At 48.5% G+C, this 21111-nt stretch overlaps 1 protein-coding gene across 6 annotated transcripts in view; it reads left to right on the top strand.

Moving 5' to 3' along the window:
* ATXN7L1 (ataxin 7 like 1) overlaps positions 1-21111 on the top strand; it is a gene marked incomplete at both ends in the record, with an annotated part of 238488 nt that overhangs the window by 70411 nt on the left and 146966 nt on the right. For all 6 annotated transcript variants that reach the window (XM_082662506.1, XM_082662509.1, XM_082662508.1 and 3 more), the window contains one exon: positions 12993-13097. In XM_082662506.1, coding sequence (XP_082518632.1) covers positions 12993-13097 — 105 coding nt within the window. The remainder of the gene's footprint in view (positions 1-12992; positions 13098-21111) is intronic.

Here is a 21111-nt window from a genome sequence, read left to right as displayed (position 1 = left end):
GGTATACTGGCTCTGCGCAAATTTAAGAGCCCTGATTTGTAGACTTTGCCTTGCCAGGGTGCAAATACTGTCGCTATGGTGAATTTCAAACAACGAATGTGAAGTGGCTACATGTGGAGTTGGGAAGAGAGGTACACAGTTGGCTCCAGCCCACTACTGGACTATGTCCCTGACTCAAAGATCCAAAGAGCTTACAAGTGGAGGTACCTAAGAGGGGCACACTGAACCACATGCTAGGGGTACCTGCAGTGATCCCCCTACATGTACAGAAAACTCCTACCCCTTGGGCAAGAGAACCTTTTAACCAGCAAGAGGATCCGTATCACCCAACTAACACTGGATGTCCTGGCGAGTGTCTCCGTATTAGTAGTTTCCCTGATAGGACAGTGATTGGACACATTGTTTGGGTTTATCACATACCCTGAGGAGTTTGTTAAAAGTGCATCCTCCTGGGCTCCATCCCCAGAGAATCTCACTCCATAGATCTGGGATAGGGTCTAGGCATCTACATTCGGCACCCAAGTTACAGGTAAAATTCACACCTTGAGAAATCCTCAGCTACTGTTTACTCACCCTGTGGCTTCCATGACTGAAAGTTCAAGCTCTGGTGGCTTTTAGCATAATGACTTCATTTTCAACACTCACTGTTTTGTTCCAGTGAAACAGAATTGTTTTCTTAAAGTCCCACCATGCAAAATTAGATTCCAGATCATAGTAATACCTAACACTTATCGAGAGCTTTCCAAGCACCAGACATCAAACGTGTGTGCCTCATCTCATACTGACAACCGTCCTATTATTACCATCTCCATTTTGTGGATGAGGAAACTGAGGCCAGAGGAAATTTCCAAGGAGGTGGTGCCAGGAATAAAATCCAGGCGAGCCGACTCCAGAACCTGCCTTCCAAGCATGACACTGAACTGTCTCTGTAAAATACTGTTCCTCTGCGAGGCTTTGACTTTTGACTTAGCTAGTTCAGGCTAAAGTTCAGTTCGATTTCATGGGCATTTGAATGCCTATAAGATGGTGGCACTGGTGTAACTTACCTCATCTAATCCTCCCAGCAACCTTGTGGGGAAGATATGCTACTATTTTCCAGAAAAGGAAATGCAAATCCGGAGAGGCTCTGTGGCTCGCCCAGTGTTGCACAGAGGGCAGGGCGGGAATTAGTTGCTCATCCCACACACAGCCGTGCAGCCACGCCACCTGTTTCCTGGGTGGTTCCTTAGTCTAAAGTTAGGCGGTTGAGGCATTGGCACTCTTTTAAGCGTTTGAGTGTGTTTCTGACAGTCTTAGTATTTAACTATTAAATGTCTGAGTCAGTATATAAAACAGTGTACAAATGGGGGAAGATAGGTATATCTATCTGTAAGCACCAGGTAGAGTGGGCTAAGTGTGGCCATAAATGCAAAGGACTATGTGAAAGGGTTATTGTCTCTGCGGGAACCAGAGAAGGCTCCCTGGAGGAGGTCGCACTAAAGCTGGCCTGGAAGGATGTGTAGGACTTTGGTGAGTGTGCAGGGAAGGGTAAAGGAAGGGCAGTGATGGGGGAGGACGTGGTGGAAGCTGAACCTGGGACTCAAGGGTAGGGCTGGACCCCAGAGCCTCAGGAACCTCGCTGAGAGTCTGTGCCTTTTCTCCTCGGGCACAGAACTAGCTTCATGCTTGATTTGCGATTGAAGACGTTGTGACTTTTCTCCTGCAGCTGATCGATCCTATTTTCCATTACATTAACATAGCTTTCTGTAATCTTCTCTACGGTGGATTTTGTTATCCTGGGCCTCTGTGCTCAGAAGGCTGCCGGCTTTAGGCACCAGCCCATCTGAGTAGCTGCCAGGTGTGTGGGACTGGTTTTAGCAGCCTGGATGTGATGGATGCTCAAACACTTCTTCTCATTTTCTTAGAGCAAAGGTCCTTTCTGTCCCTCACGAGCACTGGTGCAGTGGCAGGTCCAGCTGGAGTCGCTCTGGCTCCCCTGTAAGCCCCCCTTTCCCAGGGGAATGCCTTGGGATATCTGTCAGCAACTTCCTGCAGCCCAGCTGTCCCGATGGCTTGAATGCTTTGGACACTGATTCCCAGGGACATGAAGCAGTTCCTGCCGCTGCCCGCTGGGTATGCCAAGTGAACGCGTCTGGCAACAGAGCCAAATGGCACGTTCACCTCTGAGCTCTGGCGGCATCGTCTGGGTGATCACTGTAATCTTTGAAGGGCGCACGCGGGCTCCATACCCTTGACAAACGGCCTCGGGAAAAAAATATCACCGTCTCTTTGCCAGTTACGGATAAACCGTGGCCAGAGCCAACTCTGCTTTGCACTCAGAGCCGCTGTCAGGTGCCGTAGGATACAGGGGTCTCTTGCCATAAGTGCTCTGAACAGGAATCAGCTCACCATTGCCTGGGACTCACCAGGACCCCCAAGCCCTGGGACTGCCTCGCGTTCCTGGCCACAGTCTGACAGATTCTGAGTGTGTACCTCTTCTTCATCCCTGAATCTGCAAGCTGAGCATTGACAGGACCCTCACAGCTGAGCGGGGGCTGGCATGTCTGGGGTGGGCGTTTTCTTGACCTTTCACCCCCCACTGCATGTTCCGGATGGCATTCGTGGCAATACCTCGATAGCTGAGGCCTGCCATGGGGCAGTCTCCTGGAGGCCTCTGCTTGTGTCTTTAAAAATGTCAGCTTCCTGCATTCACAAGGCACCGCGGGTGGCCTTCTTCATGGACTCTGCTTTCAGTGTGGTCCACAACACGTCATCCGAGAAATCATCCAGCTCGCTGTGCTGGGAGGGTTGGAGCATCCCTGTGGTAGAAGTGCCGGGCCCCGGCAGTCCATTTCTCAATTAATCTCTAAACAGTGATGGAAGGCCCAATAGGAAGTGCTGCTTTCATCGTTGCTCTGGTTTTAGCAGGGCTGTGAAAGCCCTCAGTGTGCATTGTGTGAATCCGGCAGACAGCCGGGGACCCCAGGCCCGCCCCTTCGCCCCGGGCTCTTGATGTTGTTTTCCTCAAGATGGAATGAAAGCCTCCAGGCCCATGCATCTCAAGAAGCAAGATGGCAGACAGAGGTGTGCCTCAGAGCAGCCTTTTTTTTTTTTTGCAGTACACGGGCCTCTCACTGCTGTGGCCTCTCCCGTTGTGGAGCACAGGCTCCGGACACGCAGGCTCAGCGGCCATGGCTCACGGGCCCAGTCGCTCTGCGGCATGTGGGATCTTCCCGGACCGGGGCACGAACCCACGTCCCCTGCATCGGCAGGCGGACTCCCAACCACTGTGCCACCAGGGAAGCCCAGAGCAGCCTTTTTTGAAGCCCACAGTCTATTCAGATTTCAGAGAGAAGGCTAAATTCAAGGAGGACTTCGATTCAGACTCCCGCTTGGCTCCTGCCATGTGAGTGGAACAGACAGGGCTGTGCATGTGGCTCTCTCATGCAGGTCACAGTGCAGCCCCTGAAAACCAGCTGATGGTTTTTGCTATTGTCTAGGTTCTTTTTTTTTCCTTCTTTTTAAAATTTTTATTTATTTTTGTAAAGCCACGTCTCAGCCTTGTCACCCGAAAATGTAGCATTTGTAGCAATAAAACAGGCTGAGACTAAGTTAAGTCCACCTCAGAACCACAGTGCTCAAAACTATAGTGCTTTCAAAGATAGGAAGAGAGATGACAGAGATAAAAAGATCGAGATTAAAGATAGATAGATATGATAGATAAGACACACAGGTAGATGAGACAAGAGACAGAGAGATAGGGATAGATATGATAGATCAAGGTAAATGCTTTTTTTAATTTAATTTTTATTTTGTGTTAGGATATAGTTGATGTACAATTTTGTTTCAAGTGTACAGCAAAGTGAATCTGTTACACATATACATATATCCATTCTTTTTCAGATTCTTTTCTCATATAGGTTATTACAGAATATTGGGTAGAGTTCCCTGTGCTATACAGTAGGTCCTTATTGTCAAGATAGATGATTGATAGAGATGATAGAGATAGATGATATCATCTATATAGGTATTATCTCTATAGATAGACAGAGAGATAGCCAGCCCTCACTAAATCTTCTTAAGAATAAACCACTCAGATTTTATGCTCTATATATCTTTTATCTATTTATTCTATTTATTTTTATTTATTTATTCTATTTATTTTTAAGGGGATTTCCTTTGTAACATGGGTGTGGCGTCCTCCCCTTCTTCCCCTCTTCCTCACCCATTCTTCTCCTGTTCACTCCCTGATGGACCATTCATTGTAACTGAGGAGCTGCAAGGGAACTAAGGGACCAGTTAGTCTATCCTCCAGACTCAGCTTGCCACAAGAAAGTGGAGCATCTCATATGATAAGAGATGTTTTCATTGATTTCCCTTGACCCATTTAAGTTGTTCTCAATAGCACCGTTCTGTTCAGTCTGGAAATTCTCTTTGACCAAACCCACTGCCACCCACTGTCAAATCCTGGACAGAGGCAGGATTTGAACTCGAGGCTGCCTGAGTCCAGAGCCCAGCTCTCAGACGCTGCATTTTTCAAGGCCCACATCTCATAGTTTTTGTTCTCAACTCCGAGCTCCGATCACCTCCAGGTCCAGCGTCCCAGTCTCTCTTCCTTCCTTGTGCTGCAGGGTGTGAGAGGGGGAGAGGCTGGTGACCACATTTTGTTCTTTTTGAATTTTCCTTGAGGGGAGTTCAACATTCTGCTAGGGGAATGGGAGGTGTCAGGTCTGAGGTCGTTGCTTTGAAGACCCCAAATTATTTTGTTCTGTGACTTTAAGGGGAGTTGAGGGACACCTAGAATCACGCCATCAGAGCAAAGGAGAAGGGTCCCCCCCCACCCTGCCTCATGCTTTTCATTTGACATAAGTGATTAAAATAGAGCTGAAAATTCCACGAGCAGAGAGAAAAGATACATTAATAAAAAACTGTATAATGAGTGTATTAAGATTAATGGGAGAAAGGAAGGCCTCTAGGACCAGCCTCTCCCAGTGTGAAAGGTGCTTCTACTGAGTGGCAGCCGTGTCCGGATGTGAATCCATGCTTGGAGGCAGCCATGTGTGTCCTTGAACCACGGTTACTGTTCTTCCCGGTAATCTCCTGTCTGAGTTTATGTAAGTGGAAGCCCTCACATCAAAGCCACTGCCTGCCCAGCTCATCCTTTTGGTAGTTTTCCAAGGAAGTCCAGTGGCACCCGCTCTCCAGCCATCATCACAGCGTTGTCACATCCGTAGGTCCCACCAAGATCTGCGGATCCGTTACCCACCACGGGCAGAGGCTCACGTTTACCTTCCTGGAGACGGCTCGGTGTGTTGAAATCACATAATCTCAGTGTTTGTCATTACCTTGTTTTTTTAGGGTCCATTCAGAAGGGAAGCCTAATTTTAAAAGTATATGAAACCGTTGTTATACCAGAGGCATATGCTACCTTGACATTTTCATAATTCCTGTAGCAACCAGGGTGGTTTCACAACCCCAGAAAAGACTTTGGGGGAAACTTGAGTCTGTTTTCTGGGGCTTTTTTGTTTTTTTCCCAAGAAGCTAACATTCAAAGTTGTCTGCTTTGCTGTCTTCCTTTTCCCGCTGCGGGATCTTCTGATCTTCTCTAGTGAGCACAGGCATCACGGATTGCTGATAAGCTGTCCCCCAGCCTTCAAAGCTAGTCTGCTTCTAGCTGCTTCTCTGTGCAGCCTGTGCTTGACTTGGCATTCCCATTTGCAAAGGGAAGGAATCACTCTTCCTTAAGTTTTTCATCTTTCGAGCTCTCACCAGTTGTTTCTTCGTAAATGCCCAAGTCTTGAGCTTTGGAAGGTGTCCAGGGGCAAATGCAAAAGTGCACAGAATCTAGTGTGATCCTGAAGCCACAAAAGCAGCTGTCTTCCCATCTTAGAAACGAGTCCTGTACAAATAGCAAATTGGGTATGTCACCCTGCCTGTTCCTTTACTTCAGCCGTTTTCTCGAAGTGAATACCGGATGTAAAGGAAAGTTAATACGCTCACGACTCTCCTTGTCGGAAGTGTTCCCTTCTGAAAGCTGTTTATAAAATGCTGCTCCCATTCTGCCAATTTCTTTTTCAGCATTGACTTAAGAAGCAGGTTATCAACTACACCAGGAAATCAGAGTTATTATTCTTTTTTTAAAAAATAAATTTATATATTTATTTATTGTTTAGTTTCGGCTGCGTTGGGTCTTCGTTGCTGTGCACGGACTCTCTCTAGTTGTGGCGAGCGGAGGCTACTCTTCGTTGTGGTGTGTGGGCTTCTCATCGTCGTGGCTTCTTTTGTTGCGGAGCACGGGCTCTAGGAGCACGGGCTTCAGTAGTTGTGGCACGCGGGCTCAGTAGTTGTGGCGCACGGACTTAGTTGCTCTGTGGCATCTAAGGGATCTTCCCAGACCAGGGCTCGAACCCGTGTCCCCTGCATTGGCAGGCAGATTCTTAACCACTGCGCCACCAGGGAAGTCCCACGGAGTTATTATTTTACCTTCGTAGGAACCATTCTGGTGTCCTAAACTTTCTCTTCTTCCACCCCAGCTGGGTTCTGTCCCCTCCATCCCTCCTCTGCCATCTGAGAGAGGAGAGGGGCAGAGGGATGTGGGAGGGAGGTGTTCAGGGGAGTTGAAGCTGTGAGAGCCAGACTAGCCCTGTGGGAACCTAAGTGCTATGGGGAGGCAGGCCTAGGATGCCAGACGAAGTCGATAACATGAATGCCATTGATGACTGACTCTGCTGCAGATGAGACTTCCACCAGAAGTAAAGGAAGAGAAGAAGTAAAGAACTGCCTGCTTTAAACAGAGGCACTGAGAATAGCCTGTGTGTGATCCATGTACGAGGAGCATTAATTTAATACTCTGAGCCTAATGTGTGAATAATCTCCATGAATAGCCCTTAAAGAGTAAGCATTAAGTTGACAGACGTTGAAGAGAACTTCATTCTCCACTCCAACATCCCCACTCCCCCTCCCCCAGGACCATTCTCACCACCAGAGCTGGACAAGTGGCAGCTTTTTGTGCTCATCTGATACAGAAAGTGATCAATATGTTTACCTGTCTCTGTTGTGCCTATGTTTCGGGGTTAATGATCAATATCATTACTATAATTTTATATTAACATAATGATTTCCTCCCAGGTGCACAGAAGCCTTTCTGCATCCAGTGTGGTAGATGACAGATATAATTTTCTCCATTTCTAGAACTAAGGAAATTGATCCAGGGAGGAGTGATGGTGGGTGCTAGTCAGTGGTGTGCCGGTAAATATTTTCACAGCTAGCTCTCCAAGAGAAGCAGCCCTGGTTTGTAGTGGATGCTGATTACCATGGTGTCAATACTCCCACCTTGGCTGATTCAGGCCACCGACATGCCTCACTGAATGCAGAGTTAGGAAGAGATACAATCAGCTCCTGTGAGCTGGCACGACACTCTCCAGAATATAATTGGCACAAATTCATGGCTTCAGACACCCAGGTGACTCCTAAGGACCAGCTCCAACCTCTGTAAATGCCCAGCTAACTCTCAGGCTCAGCTCAGCCTCTAACTCAGTGGATTGCCTTGAAGAGTGTTTTCCACACTTTGAGTTGTGACCCATTAAAGGGTCAAGAAGTTAATTTCAAGATCTTAGTGAGCTGGGCTTCCCTGGTGGCGCAGTGGTTAAGGATCCGCCTGCCAACGCAGGGGACACGGGTTCAAGCCCTAGTCCGGGAAGATCCCACACGCTGCAGAGCAACGAAGCCTGTGCGCCACAACTACTGAGACTGCGCTCCAGAGCCCGTGCTCTGCAACAAGAGAAGCCACCGCAATGAGAAGCCCGCGCACCGCAGCGAAGAGTAGCCGCAACTAGAGAAAGCCCACACATGGCAACAAAGACCCAACGCGGCCAAAAATAAATAAATAAAATAAATAATAATAAAATTTTTAAAAAAAGATCTCAGTGAGCATTTTTTTCAGTGAAATAGAACAGAATAAAATAAAAAGAAATGAGTAGACCAGAACATACCAGAGTGTAACGTACGTGTTCCAACGAGAGATGATGGATAGATGGATGAGTGGATAGATAGGTAGATACATAGATAGATAGATAAAATAGGTATGTATTTGTGTATAGTGAGTTGGGATTAAAAAGAACAAAAACAAAAAATACTGACCTAGAAGCAAGAGTATCTCTGTTTCCCCATCTGCAAAATGGAGCTATGGAGCTTGCTCTCACCTTTCCCATAATCAGGCAAGGAGGATGACTAAGGCCACCTCTGTGACAGTGCTATGGTGGTACTATCTGATCTATCTGATCAACAGTTGATTCATTTGCAGGGGCAAAATGGGGCAAAACAGACAGTCCTGGCTTTGTCTGTTTGGGACATGGATGAACACTGTGATGGGCACAGTCCCATCACCTTTATGCACGTTTTCTCGGGGCCTGACCACAGCCTAGAGAGTGTCCTCCCAGTGGCCCTCAGCCCTCATCTGTCCACACAGTGCGCGATGGTGTACTTGCACACACAGGACATTCTGCAGGTTGGAGGGAACGCTGAGGTTCCCCGGGAGGCTGGCTGTGAGTGGTTACGCAGCAGAGTCAAAGAATGTGCTGGCTGGAGCAACTCTCCCACTGGAATGAGGACAAGTTAGTTTTGAAAAATAGGGGAAAAGACCTTGTTTAAAGCTTTTTCCACACGTTCTTCCGAATCCCTGGAGGAAGAAAATACAAAGCCAGGCAGCTTTTATGAGCCTTCACAGCAACCCCATGAGGCAAGAAACATGAGCCCCGTTTTATAGGGGAAACTGACACTCAGAAAGGTTAGGCACCTGCCCTGAAGTTGCACAGCAAAGGACACTGCGCTCTAAATCCCTCCTTCTGACCCCAGGCCTGTGCAAACGCCAGCGGCTCCCTCAGAGCCCATTAGTCATGCATGGAAGCGTTCCAGACTGGTTTCTTCATCTTTGAAATGAGATCTTGCTCTTATGAAACACGTGGCCTTTTGCTGAGATGGGAGTGTGGGCTGTAGAGTAGGAATCTCATCCTACTTTAAAGATCACTGCCTTGGGACCTCTTACCTTTGTTTCCTTGCCTGGAAAGTGGGATGATAGCAACTTTGTGGGTTAGTTATGAGGATTAACTAAGATAATGTAATGAGATAACAAAGTCTAGAAGGATATATATTAACATGCCAACAGTGGTTATCCCGAGGTGGTGTCATTACAGGTGATTTCACTTTTCCCTTTTCTTCCCATCTTCGTTCAGTGGTGCACCAGTAAATGTTTAACAACGCGGCTTTCCAAAGAAAAGAGAAGATTTGTAGTGCCCATTTCCGTGGTATAAATACTCTCACCAGGGCTTCCCTGGTAGCGCAGTGGTTGAGAGTCTGCCTGCCAATGCAGGGGACACGGGTTCGTGCCCCGGTCCGGGAAGATCCCACATGCCGCGGAGCGGCTGGGCCCGTGAGCCATGGCCGCTGATCCTGCGCGTCCGGAAGCCTGTGCTCCGCAACGGGAGAGGCCACAACAGTGAGAGGCCCGCGTACTGCCAAAAAAAAAAAAAAAAAAAAAAAAAAATACTCTCACCAGGGCTGATTTCAAGTTACCACCTTGATCTCACTGAACAAGTTGGGAGACTTGCACAGTTGGCTCTCGAAAGCTGGTACAAGCCCACGTCAACACACCCCTGTTTTAAACTGTGAGCTGCCAGCTCTATTTGGGTGGTAAATTGAGAGAGGGAGAATTAATAATAGGATGCCTAGCATGATGCCAGACATAGTAGTTTCCAGTTCTCCCCGGCCTTCCTTCCTCATCCCCAAGCAGACACACAGGGACCGAGATGGCCTGGCCCCGCGACGTGGTGGTGCTGAGAAGCCAGGTGTCCTTATCTCGCTCCGCATCTGCCAGGCTCTCCCAGAGCCTGGGCAGCCTGTCGAGGAGATTCTAAGGCCTGATCACCAAGGAATAATCAAGTAGGCCAGCAGGTCCTCTCAGTTTCCACAGGAGACACGCTCTGAGCAGGCGTGTGCATGGTTGAAACTGCCCTGGAGGAAACCAAGGAGAGTCCCAGTGGAGTGAAGGGCCTAGAGGAGGACACCCCCAGGGTGGCCAGTCTCTGACCAGCCTAACCTTCACCTTCAACTCTCGACCTAGAGGTGCGTGTAGGGGGTGGGGTCTACAGGTTCCTGGAGGAATCCTGAAATGGGACGGCAGCTGGAGGCCTGACAGGCCTTGGGCATATCATCAGGCGCGCACGACAAAGGTGCAGAGGTGCGTTCCTCGCCCACAGCTCTCAGCCTCCCATACTCCGCACAGCTTCTGGTGCAGAGTAGGTGCTCATGAAAATTTTGTGGATGCGCTTTTTTGTTTTTTTAATTAATGCATTTCTTTCATGCCTTTTTAGCCTGATCTATTGCAGAAAGGCTGGAAGGCAGCTCAGGAAATGCTGTTGAATAAATAAATGTCTTAGCCCTTGCCAGTTCCTGGTTTCACATGTTCCTGGATAGAAAATGTGACTAAATCTAAATGAGATGCAAAGTGTTAATAAAGATTGCCAGTGATTTTTTTTTTATTTCTTCTGGCTTTTCTGTATTTTTCATATGTATCCTCAAAGAACATGGATCACTTTTGTTATTAAAAAAAAAGACTATATATTATAAAAATAATCTGTAAATAAAATGTAAAGCAGGAGTGGTGTCAGCAATGTGGGACCGGGTGCATCCTCTGTGCGCTGGGAGGCTCTGAAGCAAGGGCCCCGGACATGCTGGGTGGGCCCGGCCTGGGCCTCCCCACGCCGCAGGCCTTTGTAACAGCTGGGTTCTCTCTCAGGCCTCCTCGTTCCACAGGCCTCCGCCTACCAGGCACTGACTAATAACGCTCCCCTCCGGTAATGTCTTAGTCAGAGTGGAAACAGAGGCGAGTCCTAGAGGGGAAATGATGGGCTGCGACCAGAGCCACAGATGATGCAGAGGCTCAGTGCGCCTGTGCCCCGGTCTGGTCCGCATCCCGCCGCAGGTGTGCTGGTTCCTCGCACGTGGAGGGGACCCAGCAATGGGGGCCCTTCTCACCCTTCCAGTCCAGCCTCCTCTGGGGTGGGGGTCTTGGCTCCCGGCCGCGTGACAAGTGGGTCGGTTCCATTTCCCCCTAAGCATCGGGGCTGCACTGGAAGCCTGTGTTGGCTTATAAATGAGCCGTGCCTGAATCAGAAGGAACTTGGCTTCCCTGTGGCCTCGCCCTGCAGCTGGGAGAACCATCGTGCGCCCGGTGGTTTTCAGTAAAGACACAGGTTGAGTCTAAAAAACGAGGGCATGGGGGGGCTGGGGAGAGGAAGCTCAGCTCTGTGATGCAAAGACTTTCATGCAGAACGTGTCTTTTATTTCCTCTGTCCGCCCTGCTCTCAGTGGCCCTGGAGCCAGTCAGCTAAGGAGAGGCCGGCAGAGTGCCCCCCACCCCACGGTGGGCGAGGAGGTATGACCACCGAATCCTCCAAGCTGACCCCCTGCACACACACAGCTTTCTTGAGACATAATTCACATACACAATTCACCCGTTTAAAGCATGCTGTTCAGTGGTTTGTAGTGTGTTCACAGCGTTGTGCAGCCGTCACCACTGTCAATCTTAGAACATTATTATCACCCCCAAAGAAACCCGTAGCCTTTAGCAGCTGTCCGACAGTTCCCTCCAGGGCCCCCCCGCAGCCCGAGGCAAGCACTAATCTGCTTTCTGTCTCTAGTTTTGCCTGTTCTGGACAGTTCATGTAAATGGAATCATATAATACGGGGGCTTTGCCTCCTTTCACTTAGCATATGTTTCCAAGGTTCATCCATGTTGTAGCAGGTATCAGTACTTCACTCCTTTTTATGGCCAAATAATATCCCATTGTATAGATAGATCACATTTCATTTATTTGTTCAGCAGTTGATGGCTATCTGGGTTGCTTCCACCCTTGGGCTGTTATGAATAACGCTACAGTGAACTCGCGTGGGCAGGTTTTTGTGTGGACCTATGTGATTGTGTCTCATAGGCCACATAACTGATCTTCTAACAGTGTCCATCTAACTTTGTCACTTCTTTGCTTAAAAACCTTCAGTAGCTTCCCACTGATCTTAAAGTCAGGTTCAGAATCTCTACCTTGGTCCACAAGGCTTCCACCTTCTGGGCTCCCCCCTTGTTCTGTTCCAGCCAAGAGGTTCTGCTGACACACAGAATCTCCTTCCTCGGCAGACCTGGAACTTTCCTCTCCCTCCCCTGGCCCTCCTCAGGGAAGCCTCTCCAATGCCTCAGACAAGGTTAGGTCTACCTGCCACACCCTCTCATGGGACCCTGTACATCTCCTCCTTAGGAGGTACCACTGTTACAACCAAGTGATGACTTGTGTGATTCGGTTAATTCTTCTCTTTTCTGCTGCAGCAGAGCAGGGCATTCGTTCTTGTTCACCAGTTATCCCTGGAACCCAGCATGGTCGGTACCCGGCACACTTAGGCACTCGGGAAATCTTTGCCACATAAAGAATGCGTAATGATGGCGGCCGACAAGCCACTTGTCTGGACACTTCCTTTTACCCTGGAGTCTCCCACAGGTGATGGGGAGCCCAGGCAGCTGCCGAGACCAGGATGACTCCTCTGTCTCTCCAGGCTTTCTCGCCCCGTCACTCACCTGGGAGGGCTCTGCCTACGCTGAAATGGGTTTGGAGGAGCTCCCCCATCCTAAAATGACTAGAGCCTCGTTGGGTCCCAGCTAACCCAAGGGCCCTCTTTCAGAACAGGGTCACTCCCCATAGCATGTGATTCCAGGCAGCCCAACCTCGCTGACCAAACCAACAGGGGTAGCCGTCTGTTTGCAAGGAAAATAAGGAGGGGTTCTCTGAGGCACGGGCTTCCCTGAGAGTAGGGAGCTGCATTAGGAGAAACTGCTTTCCCTTTCGTAAAGATGATTGCTTTCTGCGCGTCTTGTTTGAAAAACTGTCCTCGAGGAAATGCCAAGAAGAAACCGTCCACCTTCTGAGACTTGGTTGCTTTTTCAAAACAACCTGTTTTCCTTTCCCCCACAGATATGCACTTGTTTGGCCACTACCCAGCACACGACGACTTCTACCTCGTGGTGTGCAGTGCCTGTAACCAGGTCGTCAAGCCGCAGGTCTTCCAGTCCCACTGCGGTAAGTGGACTCCTGCACCGGCCAGTGTCCGACATCAGGGAGGAACCGTCCCCTGTGGTCTGGCCCTGGGTCTGTCTTAGCCCAAGGCTATGGGTGAATTCCTCCTGGGGCTCTACCTCTGCTCCCAGGCTGCCTGTCTTAGAAGCTGCAGTCCTTCTGCCCACACACTCAGTCCTGCCGGGACACCAGAGAGAAAGCCTCTCATTGTTTAGGTAGATGGGTGGTGGCCTCTGCAGATGACGAAGGGGAGGGGCAGTGGTGGCTGGAGCAGTCCCTCCTGCAGCCTCGCAACCTGACATTGGGTCCCCCTGAGAGAGGGCACGGCGGAGTCTCCCTGTATGGACACACAGGAGGGTTGGGTCCTGTGTGGGACCACTGGGCTGCTGCCCACCGAGAAATGCATGTAGCAGAGCCACAGGTTCAGCTTCTCCTCTTCCAAGAATCATCCTTGTTAAAAAAAAAAAGCCAGGCCTGTTTGGGAACTCACTTTCCCTTTGTATCTTTACATCCTTGAAGTGAGAAATTCCCTTCAGCTATTCCGCAGCAAATGCTGGTCTCCTTCAGTGCAGGTGCTGTGTGGACTTACAACAGATAACCTCCACGAGGCTGCTCCCCTATAGCAAATAAACAGCTACTGATCTGAGACAGGAAGTGACTTAACCTCTCTGAGTGGAGGTTTCCTGTCTTCACACGGGGTGTTGGACCAGCCAATTTCCAAAGTTGTCATATGCTCTGAGTTCCAGAGCAGTAGTTCCCAGTCTTTTGGTTTAAACTCTCCTCCTTTTTTGTTGAACGTAAAATCCAAATGCCCTTCTTTACTGTTAAATTTGTGCCTAAAAAAAAAAAAAAAAAAAAAAGCAATTATAATATCAAATACGCTTTTGCAAATTACACGCTTCCCCTTTCTCACACTCAGGATTTCTTATTTTACCCCAGCCCTGCAGTTATCACCATCCTGTAATAAACAGGTATGAAATAAAAGGAGATGGGCTTATCTGAGCTCTCTAGTAAATGTATTTGGGACTACAGAATAGTTATACATATCCTAATGTCACTTATGAATATGTATATACGTATATGTCATTTACATAGCTGTATGTATATGTAGAACCTGCGTCTGTGTGTAAACTCTAGGTGTGTTTTGTGTTTATAATACATAGAGAATCCAGGCTTCTGAGACTCTCTGACCTGCACAGGCATAGAGGCTCCTAGAAAGTGCCGTACAAAGAGCTCTGTTGAGAGGCCAGGTCTCCTGCCCCTCCTGGCAGCCAGCTCTGTGACTTGGGGCTACTTGCTACATGTCTCAGTGTTTGGTTTCCTCGTTTCTTCCACAAGAGGTGACTTCCGCGGGCGCTTCCAGCTCTAACGTTTTCGTTTCTGGCAGAATGAGCATGACACAGGAGCAGGTCGTGCGCTGGGCACGAGCTGATCTTCTTGCTTGAGGCTCTGTAGCTATGACCCTTCCTTCTCCCCGGAGGAGAGAAAAGGTCAAGCCTCTCCCAGGGAGGCTGTCAGAGGCCCGGCGGTGGTGCTACCAGCTGGGGTGACAGGAGAGGGAGTCAAGAGCAGAGCAGTGGCAGGAAGATCCCACCCAACTGCTGGGTCAGGGGGTGACTGTGGAAGCTCCGCGGCCCCTGCTTCTGTTTGTCTCATGAAGATGCCAGAAGGGATCGTCATTCATTCATTCATGGGATGTGCTGCTGTTCTGGGCACTGGGGCGCAGCAGTGAAGAAGACAGACAGAAATCCCATAAGCCGTCACAACCTCCTCTGGGAACTTAATTCGCTGGCAGGGTCCCTGACGGCAAGAACCTAAAAGGGACCTGGGACCCCACTGTGCCCTGCAGAATTCCGCCCAAGGCAAGGCCTCATCTAGCCAGCGAAGGAGGCCTCTGGGGCTCGGCCGGGCTGAGACACGTGCCTCCCTCTGTCCTAGGCCTTTTGGTGCCAGAGCAAGTTGAGCTTAGGGGGAGAGCCGGGGGTTTGTGGCCACCTCCTGAACAGTGGCGGTAAATTAGTTTGGGGGTTTGGGGTCACCGATCTCATCCCCCGAAGCCCCGTCTCCATTGAGCTTCTTGCTGAATCAGCTGACAAGCAGCGATGGGGGTGTGGCCACATCTCAGCAGACGGAGGCCCCTAAGCCTCCCTCGTCTTTCGGGTGCGCAGCCCGCATTTATCAAGGGCAGGAGAACACGAGGCAGAGCTCAGAACGAGAACAACACTCCGGGAACAGTGAGGATTTCTTAGTTGCCCTGAAAATTCCTCCTATAGTGTCATAGTATTTCCTTTTTTGCTCTTTCACCTCCTATGACTAGCCTCGCTGTAATCAGCAAGTTAACGAGAATGGCACTGTGCTAAGTGCCGGGCACCATGCTATATGCTTTCTTTATCGTTGAACATGTAATCCTGACCGTCTCAACACCCCCATGAAGTAGGTACCAGTGTTACCCCCATTTTGAACTTGAGGCAGCTAAGGCTTAGGAGCACCTTGCCCAGGGTTGCAAAGCCAAGCAGGTGTGAAGCCTGATTCTGAACGCAGGCCGCATCGCTCCAGAGGGAAGTGCGTGCCTCGCCTGCTTGCCTAGCCATTGTCCCTCACTGCCTCCCAGTGTGGGTCACATGCCCTTCTTGTCCCAGCCCAAACTCAAAGGCCTGACCCACTTGCCTTCCAGGTAACACATCATAGTACAGGGTTTCAAACTCGATCTTGTTAGCAGCAGAGCTTTCTCTCAAACGGAGTCTCATCTGTAGAACCCAAATACGGATATAGATACACAGCAGAGCCAGAGAGGTTGAAATTGGGGTCCCTGGCCTACTCCTGGCCTCTCAACCCGCCAGGGCTCCGCAGAACAGCATCTGAAGTTTTAAAGTGGAGAGAACGTGGGCTTTGGAGGCAGGCAAAGCAGTTCACATGACTCCCTCATTAACTGCGTGATCTCAGGCAGGTAGCCTCCTGTCTCTCCACCTGGTCCATAAGATCGGTGCGCTGCCTGCCTCGGGGGAGTTGTTGGTGCGGAATGACTGGCCAGAGGCGCCTTCCTGCAGGCACACCCAGAGCATGCGTTCATTCCTCTTCTCCCCGTGCCATCTCCCCATGGCCAGCAGCTGGACGCGGTTCATCCCTCTTCATATCCATAGAACTCTGTTCTCCAATGCCTCCCACCTTCTGCCGTGCACTTCACTTATCTGTGGACTGTCTCAGCACATCCGCCAGCTTCTAGGATCCTCTCAGGACTAGGGATGTACCTTTCCAGCTCTGTATTCCCAGCACCTAGAAATGCGTTCATCCATCCGCGGCCGTGGCCCCGGGAAGCAGAGCTGAGGTGCGGTGGGAGGGACACAGCCCAGGGTCCAGCACACCTGGGGCCAGATCCCAGCTGGGCCTTGCCCAGCCCTTAGACCCTGGACTTGTCACCGTTTTAAATGACAGGGGACTGGACCTGTGTTCTCTTGGAAACTTGCCCGTTCTTAGCACCTGTGATTCAGCTCCTGGTTTTAGGGATCATATATCCAGAGAGATGGATGCATGGCAGCCTTCAAGATTTCAGTGACCTGGTTAAGTTAAATGAAAAAAGTGTGTGTGTGTGTGTGTGTGTGTGTGCGCGCGCGCGCGCGTGTGCGTGTGTGTGTGTGTGTGTGTAGGCAGTTGGTTCTGAGGACTTTGGAGGTTGACAAGTAATGTGAAACAGTGAAAGCCATTGTGGAAAAATCATGAATTTTGGAGTCAAACAGACCCAAGTTACTAGCTGTGAGACCTTGGGCTAATTACATGACCTTTCTGAGCCTCCTTTTCCTCTAGAATGAAGGCGATAGTTCCTGCCTTGCAGAGTTGCTATGAAGAACAGAGATAAAGTAGTTTCCTGGCACATAGTAAGGAAATAAAGAAAGGGTAGCTATTATTGTCAATAAAGTTTGGCTATTTTTTATTAAGTTGAATGTTTCTTATGAAAAATGGGAAAACCAATTCAGTCAAGTGCTTCCTGCCTTCGTTTCTCTCCGTCTCGGGGGATGTGTGCGCAGAGGTCAGCCTGCGGACTCTGGCCTGTGATTCATCTTCGGCTTCCCACACTCTTGAGGCAGGACTTGTTGGCCTGAAGATGATTACATTGCCAGGAGTTCTGAGGATCTGCCTTTTATGAGTATGGTTTACATTCACATGCGGCCCCAGTGTCAGCTCCTTTGGAAACACCATGAAGCTCCCAGTGTCTCTCTGGGGTCCCTGCCGAGGTCCATCTGGCCTTGGCCGCCTCCCCGTATGGGGGTCATGTGAAGCCCCGCTCCCAGCACTGTCTGCTTTCCTGTTGCTCCTGACTTTGTGCCCCAAGCTGGTGTCCGAGACGTAAAAAGTAGGCATGCCCACTGCTCAGGAGACCCTCTGCTTGACGTAGGGGTAGGGGCTCCCTGCAGGCCATTTTCTGTGCCACCCTATCTGTGTGGGCCCCTTAGGTCTGTTTCCTCTGTACATGGGCCCTTTGGATACTTTTTAAACCTCTACCCAGGAGATCTAGGATTTTGAGGAATTGGTTTGTTTCTAAAGTCGCTTAGGTTAGTTGATGAGGTTATTTAGGCGTAGACAAGGGGAAAACAGAAAAAGCCTTGCCTTGGGCGTCCTGATCCCATTCGGCAGGCATCCCTGTCTCTCGTAGCTGTCCAGCCCAAGTTGTGGCTTTGACGCACTGACTCGATGTAGGAGCCTCGTGGTTGGGAATAGCCTCCCTGGGGTCAGTCTGCCTAGATTCAAGTCCCAGCTCTTCCATTTATTAGCTGTGTGACCTTGGGCAGGTTACTTTGCCGCTCTGTGCTTCAGTCTCCTTATTCTTAAAATGGGATCGTAGTTTATCTCGTAAGATTGTTGTGATGATTAAAGGAACTCGCACGTGGGAAGTACTTAGCACAGTGGTGGAACAAAGTTTACTTTAGGAAAAAAAAAAAGTTAAGCTATTGTTAACCAAGTGATACGCTACAGAGATTTATAATGAAATCTTTTCCAGAGAATATTCACTTATGATTACCATGGAGTGTGAGGGTGACATTTGTGACTCTTCCTCTTGTGTCGATGCTGTGGGTCCCAACCTCAACCCAGAGAGAGTGTATTGCCATATCTTCCGAAAAGAATTCTCTGTGTGTGGTGTGTGCATGTGTATGGCGGGGGGGGGGGGGGGGGAGCGGGGGCGGGGGGGTTCCCATCTGTGTCCACAAGCCTGTATGCAAGCTCAAAACTAGGAGGTGCAAGATACCTGCAATGGAAACATATTTTTATTACTTCTAGTAGTTGCATACGTTTAATCAATTTGAAATATTATAAGTAAAGGGAAGAATAATAGGTAGATCCAAGCTGTGGTGTTGTAATTGGGTTGGGCATTTATGGAGTTGTATGATTTGCCTAAATGAAAGGAGTATGATTTTTTTTCTGTCCTTATCTCCTAATATATTTACATAATGAACTACCATGAAGAAGAGTTTCTCAGCGGCAGCACTGTTACCATTTGGGGCTGGATAATTCTGTTATGGGGGCGTCTTGTGCGTTGTAGGATGTCGAACAGCTTCCCTGTATTTTATCCACTGGATGTCAGTAGCAGCCCCCACCCCCAGTCATGACAGCGAAAACTGTCTCCAGGAATTGCCAGTGTCCCCTAGGTGACAAAATTGCCCCCAGTTGAAAACCACTGCCATAAAATATAACACCTCCATTTGTCCTATCATATTTTGTGCTTTTCTGTATTTAAGTTTTTCTCCACATTCAAGTGAGTGTGTGTGCACGGGTCATCAGGATAATTTCCCCATCACAGTCATATTCAAAGCATAAAACAAGATATGTTGCAGAAGTCCATAAAGTCTCAGTCCTCCCCACCTGAAAATCAAAAAAGGGGAAAAAATGGCAAAAGAAATAACCTATCCATATACACAGATCCTTCAGAATTTTTCAGCCACATTTGGTGCTTACCCTCCAAGCAGAGAACTATACAGCCCCACACCCCATCCATCAGACAGAGATAATCGTTGGATGTCACTGCTACTTAAATAATATACATGTTAGAACCAAAGAACCTAGTTGTCACTCAGTAGACAAGAGAGGATTAATTTTTGTCCCTCTCTCTCAGAGAGGGCTTTTTATTCCCTTTTCTGATTATATTTTTGAATGCCCTTCAAGTAGCTATTTTGCATGTTGATGGTGATGCAGTAGAATTTAATGAACTGTGAGCTGAAGCAGAGGGGCTGGGCTGCAAAATAAATGAGTGACAGCAACCGGCTGCTGGAGGTTGTTACCTCCAGCCCTCCCGTCCACATCCAGATGCCGATGCTGGGTGGGTACCCAGAGCAGCAGAGCCCAGCAGTGCCACACATGGAAGCCTCATTAACGAGGTTCCAAGGTTTCCTGCAATTGTTCTTTTTATTTTGTCTATCTCTGGGTGACCTCTAGTTGAGCAGGAAACAAACCATTTGTGCTTCTGAGCCCTAGAGAAAGTCCGTCCCTCCCAATGCCAGTGCCCCTGGGCTTCCCGGGTATCATCACCGGCTAATTATCCTGCCAGAACTTCCTTTCTGAAAGTGTAGATTGCCACAGAGCAGGGCTGGAGTTTTTGGTCAATTAAGTTGAATTCGTTTGTTGAGATTAAATTTCTGTTGTTGTTATTGTGGGTTGTCTTTTATGGGACTAGATTATTTATACCAGAGACGTATAAAATAATTAAAGTAAATTGGTCTCATCAAACATATTCTTTGTCAAGTCTGACAGTATTAACTAATAAGACTTGGCAAGAATGAGTGAATCTGTGCAAACTTGATTTTGTTAGTGGGATTCTTTTTTAACCTTAATTTGATGAATGGATCCCTGATCCAGAATTAACTCTTGGCTTGATATATCTTTCGGGTTCCTTACGATCAGAAACAATGTCTGCTGTTCTTTCTTCTTATTTCATCTTTCCATTGTCCCTGGTAAAGTGCAGTCATACTAGAGATCCTAAGGAAATCCCTATAATAAGAAGATCCCTAAGGAAAAAAATCACGGACTAACAAATGGTTCTGCCTTAAATCAAGCATCACAACTGAAAGAATCTACAATAAAGTGGGACCACATTTTGCTCCACTTCACATGTTTGTATTTTGAACTTAGCGCTGCTCTAATTAGAATTAAAGGTGTGTCTAGAACATAGCAGGCTGACCTGGTCCCAAACCCTGGCTTTTCTTTTTTCTCTGCTAATGGCAGACAAAAATACCAAAGCCAACAATAAAGCTAATGTACTTATTGAGCACTTATATATGCTAAGATTTTTGTTATTTAATCCTATTGCCACCCTAAGGTGCTGTGGTCATAGTATTCTCATCTCACAGCCAAGGACAGGGAGACTCAGAGGATTTAGGAAATTTCTTCAAAATCAGGCTGATGTAAGTGGCAGAACCAAGGTTCCAATCTATGTCTGACTCTAGATCACTTTAACCACTGTACTGGTTCAATGTTTTGGATCTCAAACTCCCGGCAGCAGTGTAACTACACTTCCATACAGAAAGGTTGTTTTGGTCCCCTGTAGGATGCTGGAGACTAAATGCAGTGCTTGGGGGCACCTGAGCTCCCTGTTTCTTTCTCATCTTTCTAACCTATGCCACTGATCTTGTCTGCTCGTTGGCTTAGGTAAAGAACTTGGGCACAATTTTGAGGGAATTCAGAAAGGAGGAATAAATCAGTTACAGTCCATGTTTTGAGAGCCACAGCATTTGCATAGACCTTTAAATATCAAAAAGTAAAAAGAAGCAAGCTTGCAGAAGAGGTGGAGTGGGTACCACCATCAGTTCTGTCTTTAGCTTCTTGTTCATCTCCAGCAAATGAGCAGATCCATGAGACGCTCTGCCCGTCAAACAGTAGATGGTTTCCTCTAAATTCAATGGAATTCCCTTTTCTTGCAAGTTTCTGTAAACCAGGTAAAATTTTACAAGTAAACAAACCAAGGACTTCCCTGGTGGTTCAGTGGTTAAGGGTTAAGACTCCGTGCTTCCACTGTAGGGGGCGCGGGTTCAAT

Source organism: Grampus griseus (assembly GCF_964374135.1).
Source record: "Grampus griseus genome assembly, chromosome: 9".
NCBI lineage: Eukaryota > Metazoa > Chordata > Mammalia > Artiodactyla > Delphinidae > Grampus > Grampus griseus.
The sequence above is the reverse complement of the archived record's forward strand: the minus strand, read 5'-3'. Positions and strand labels throughout refer to the sequence as shown.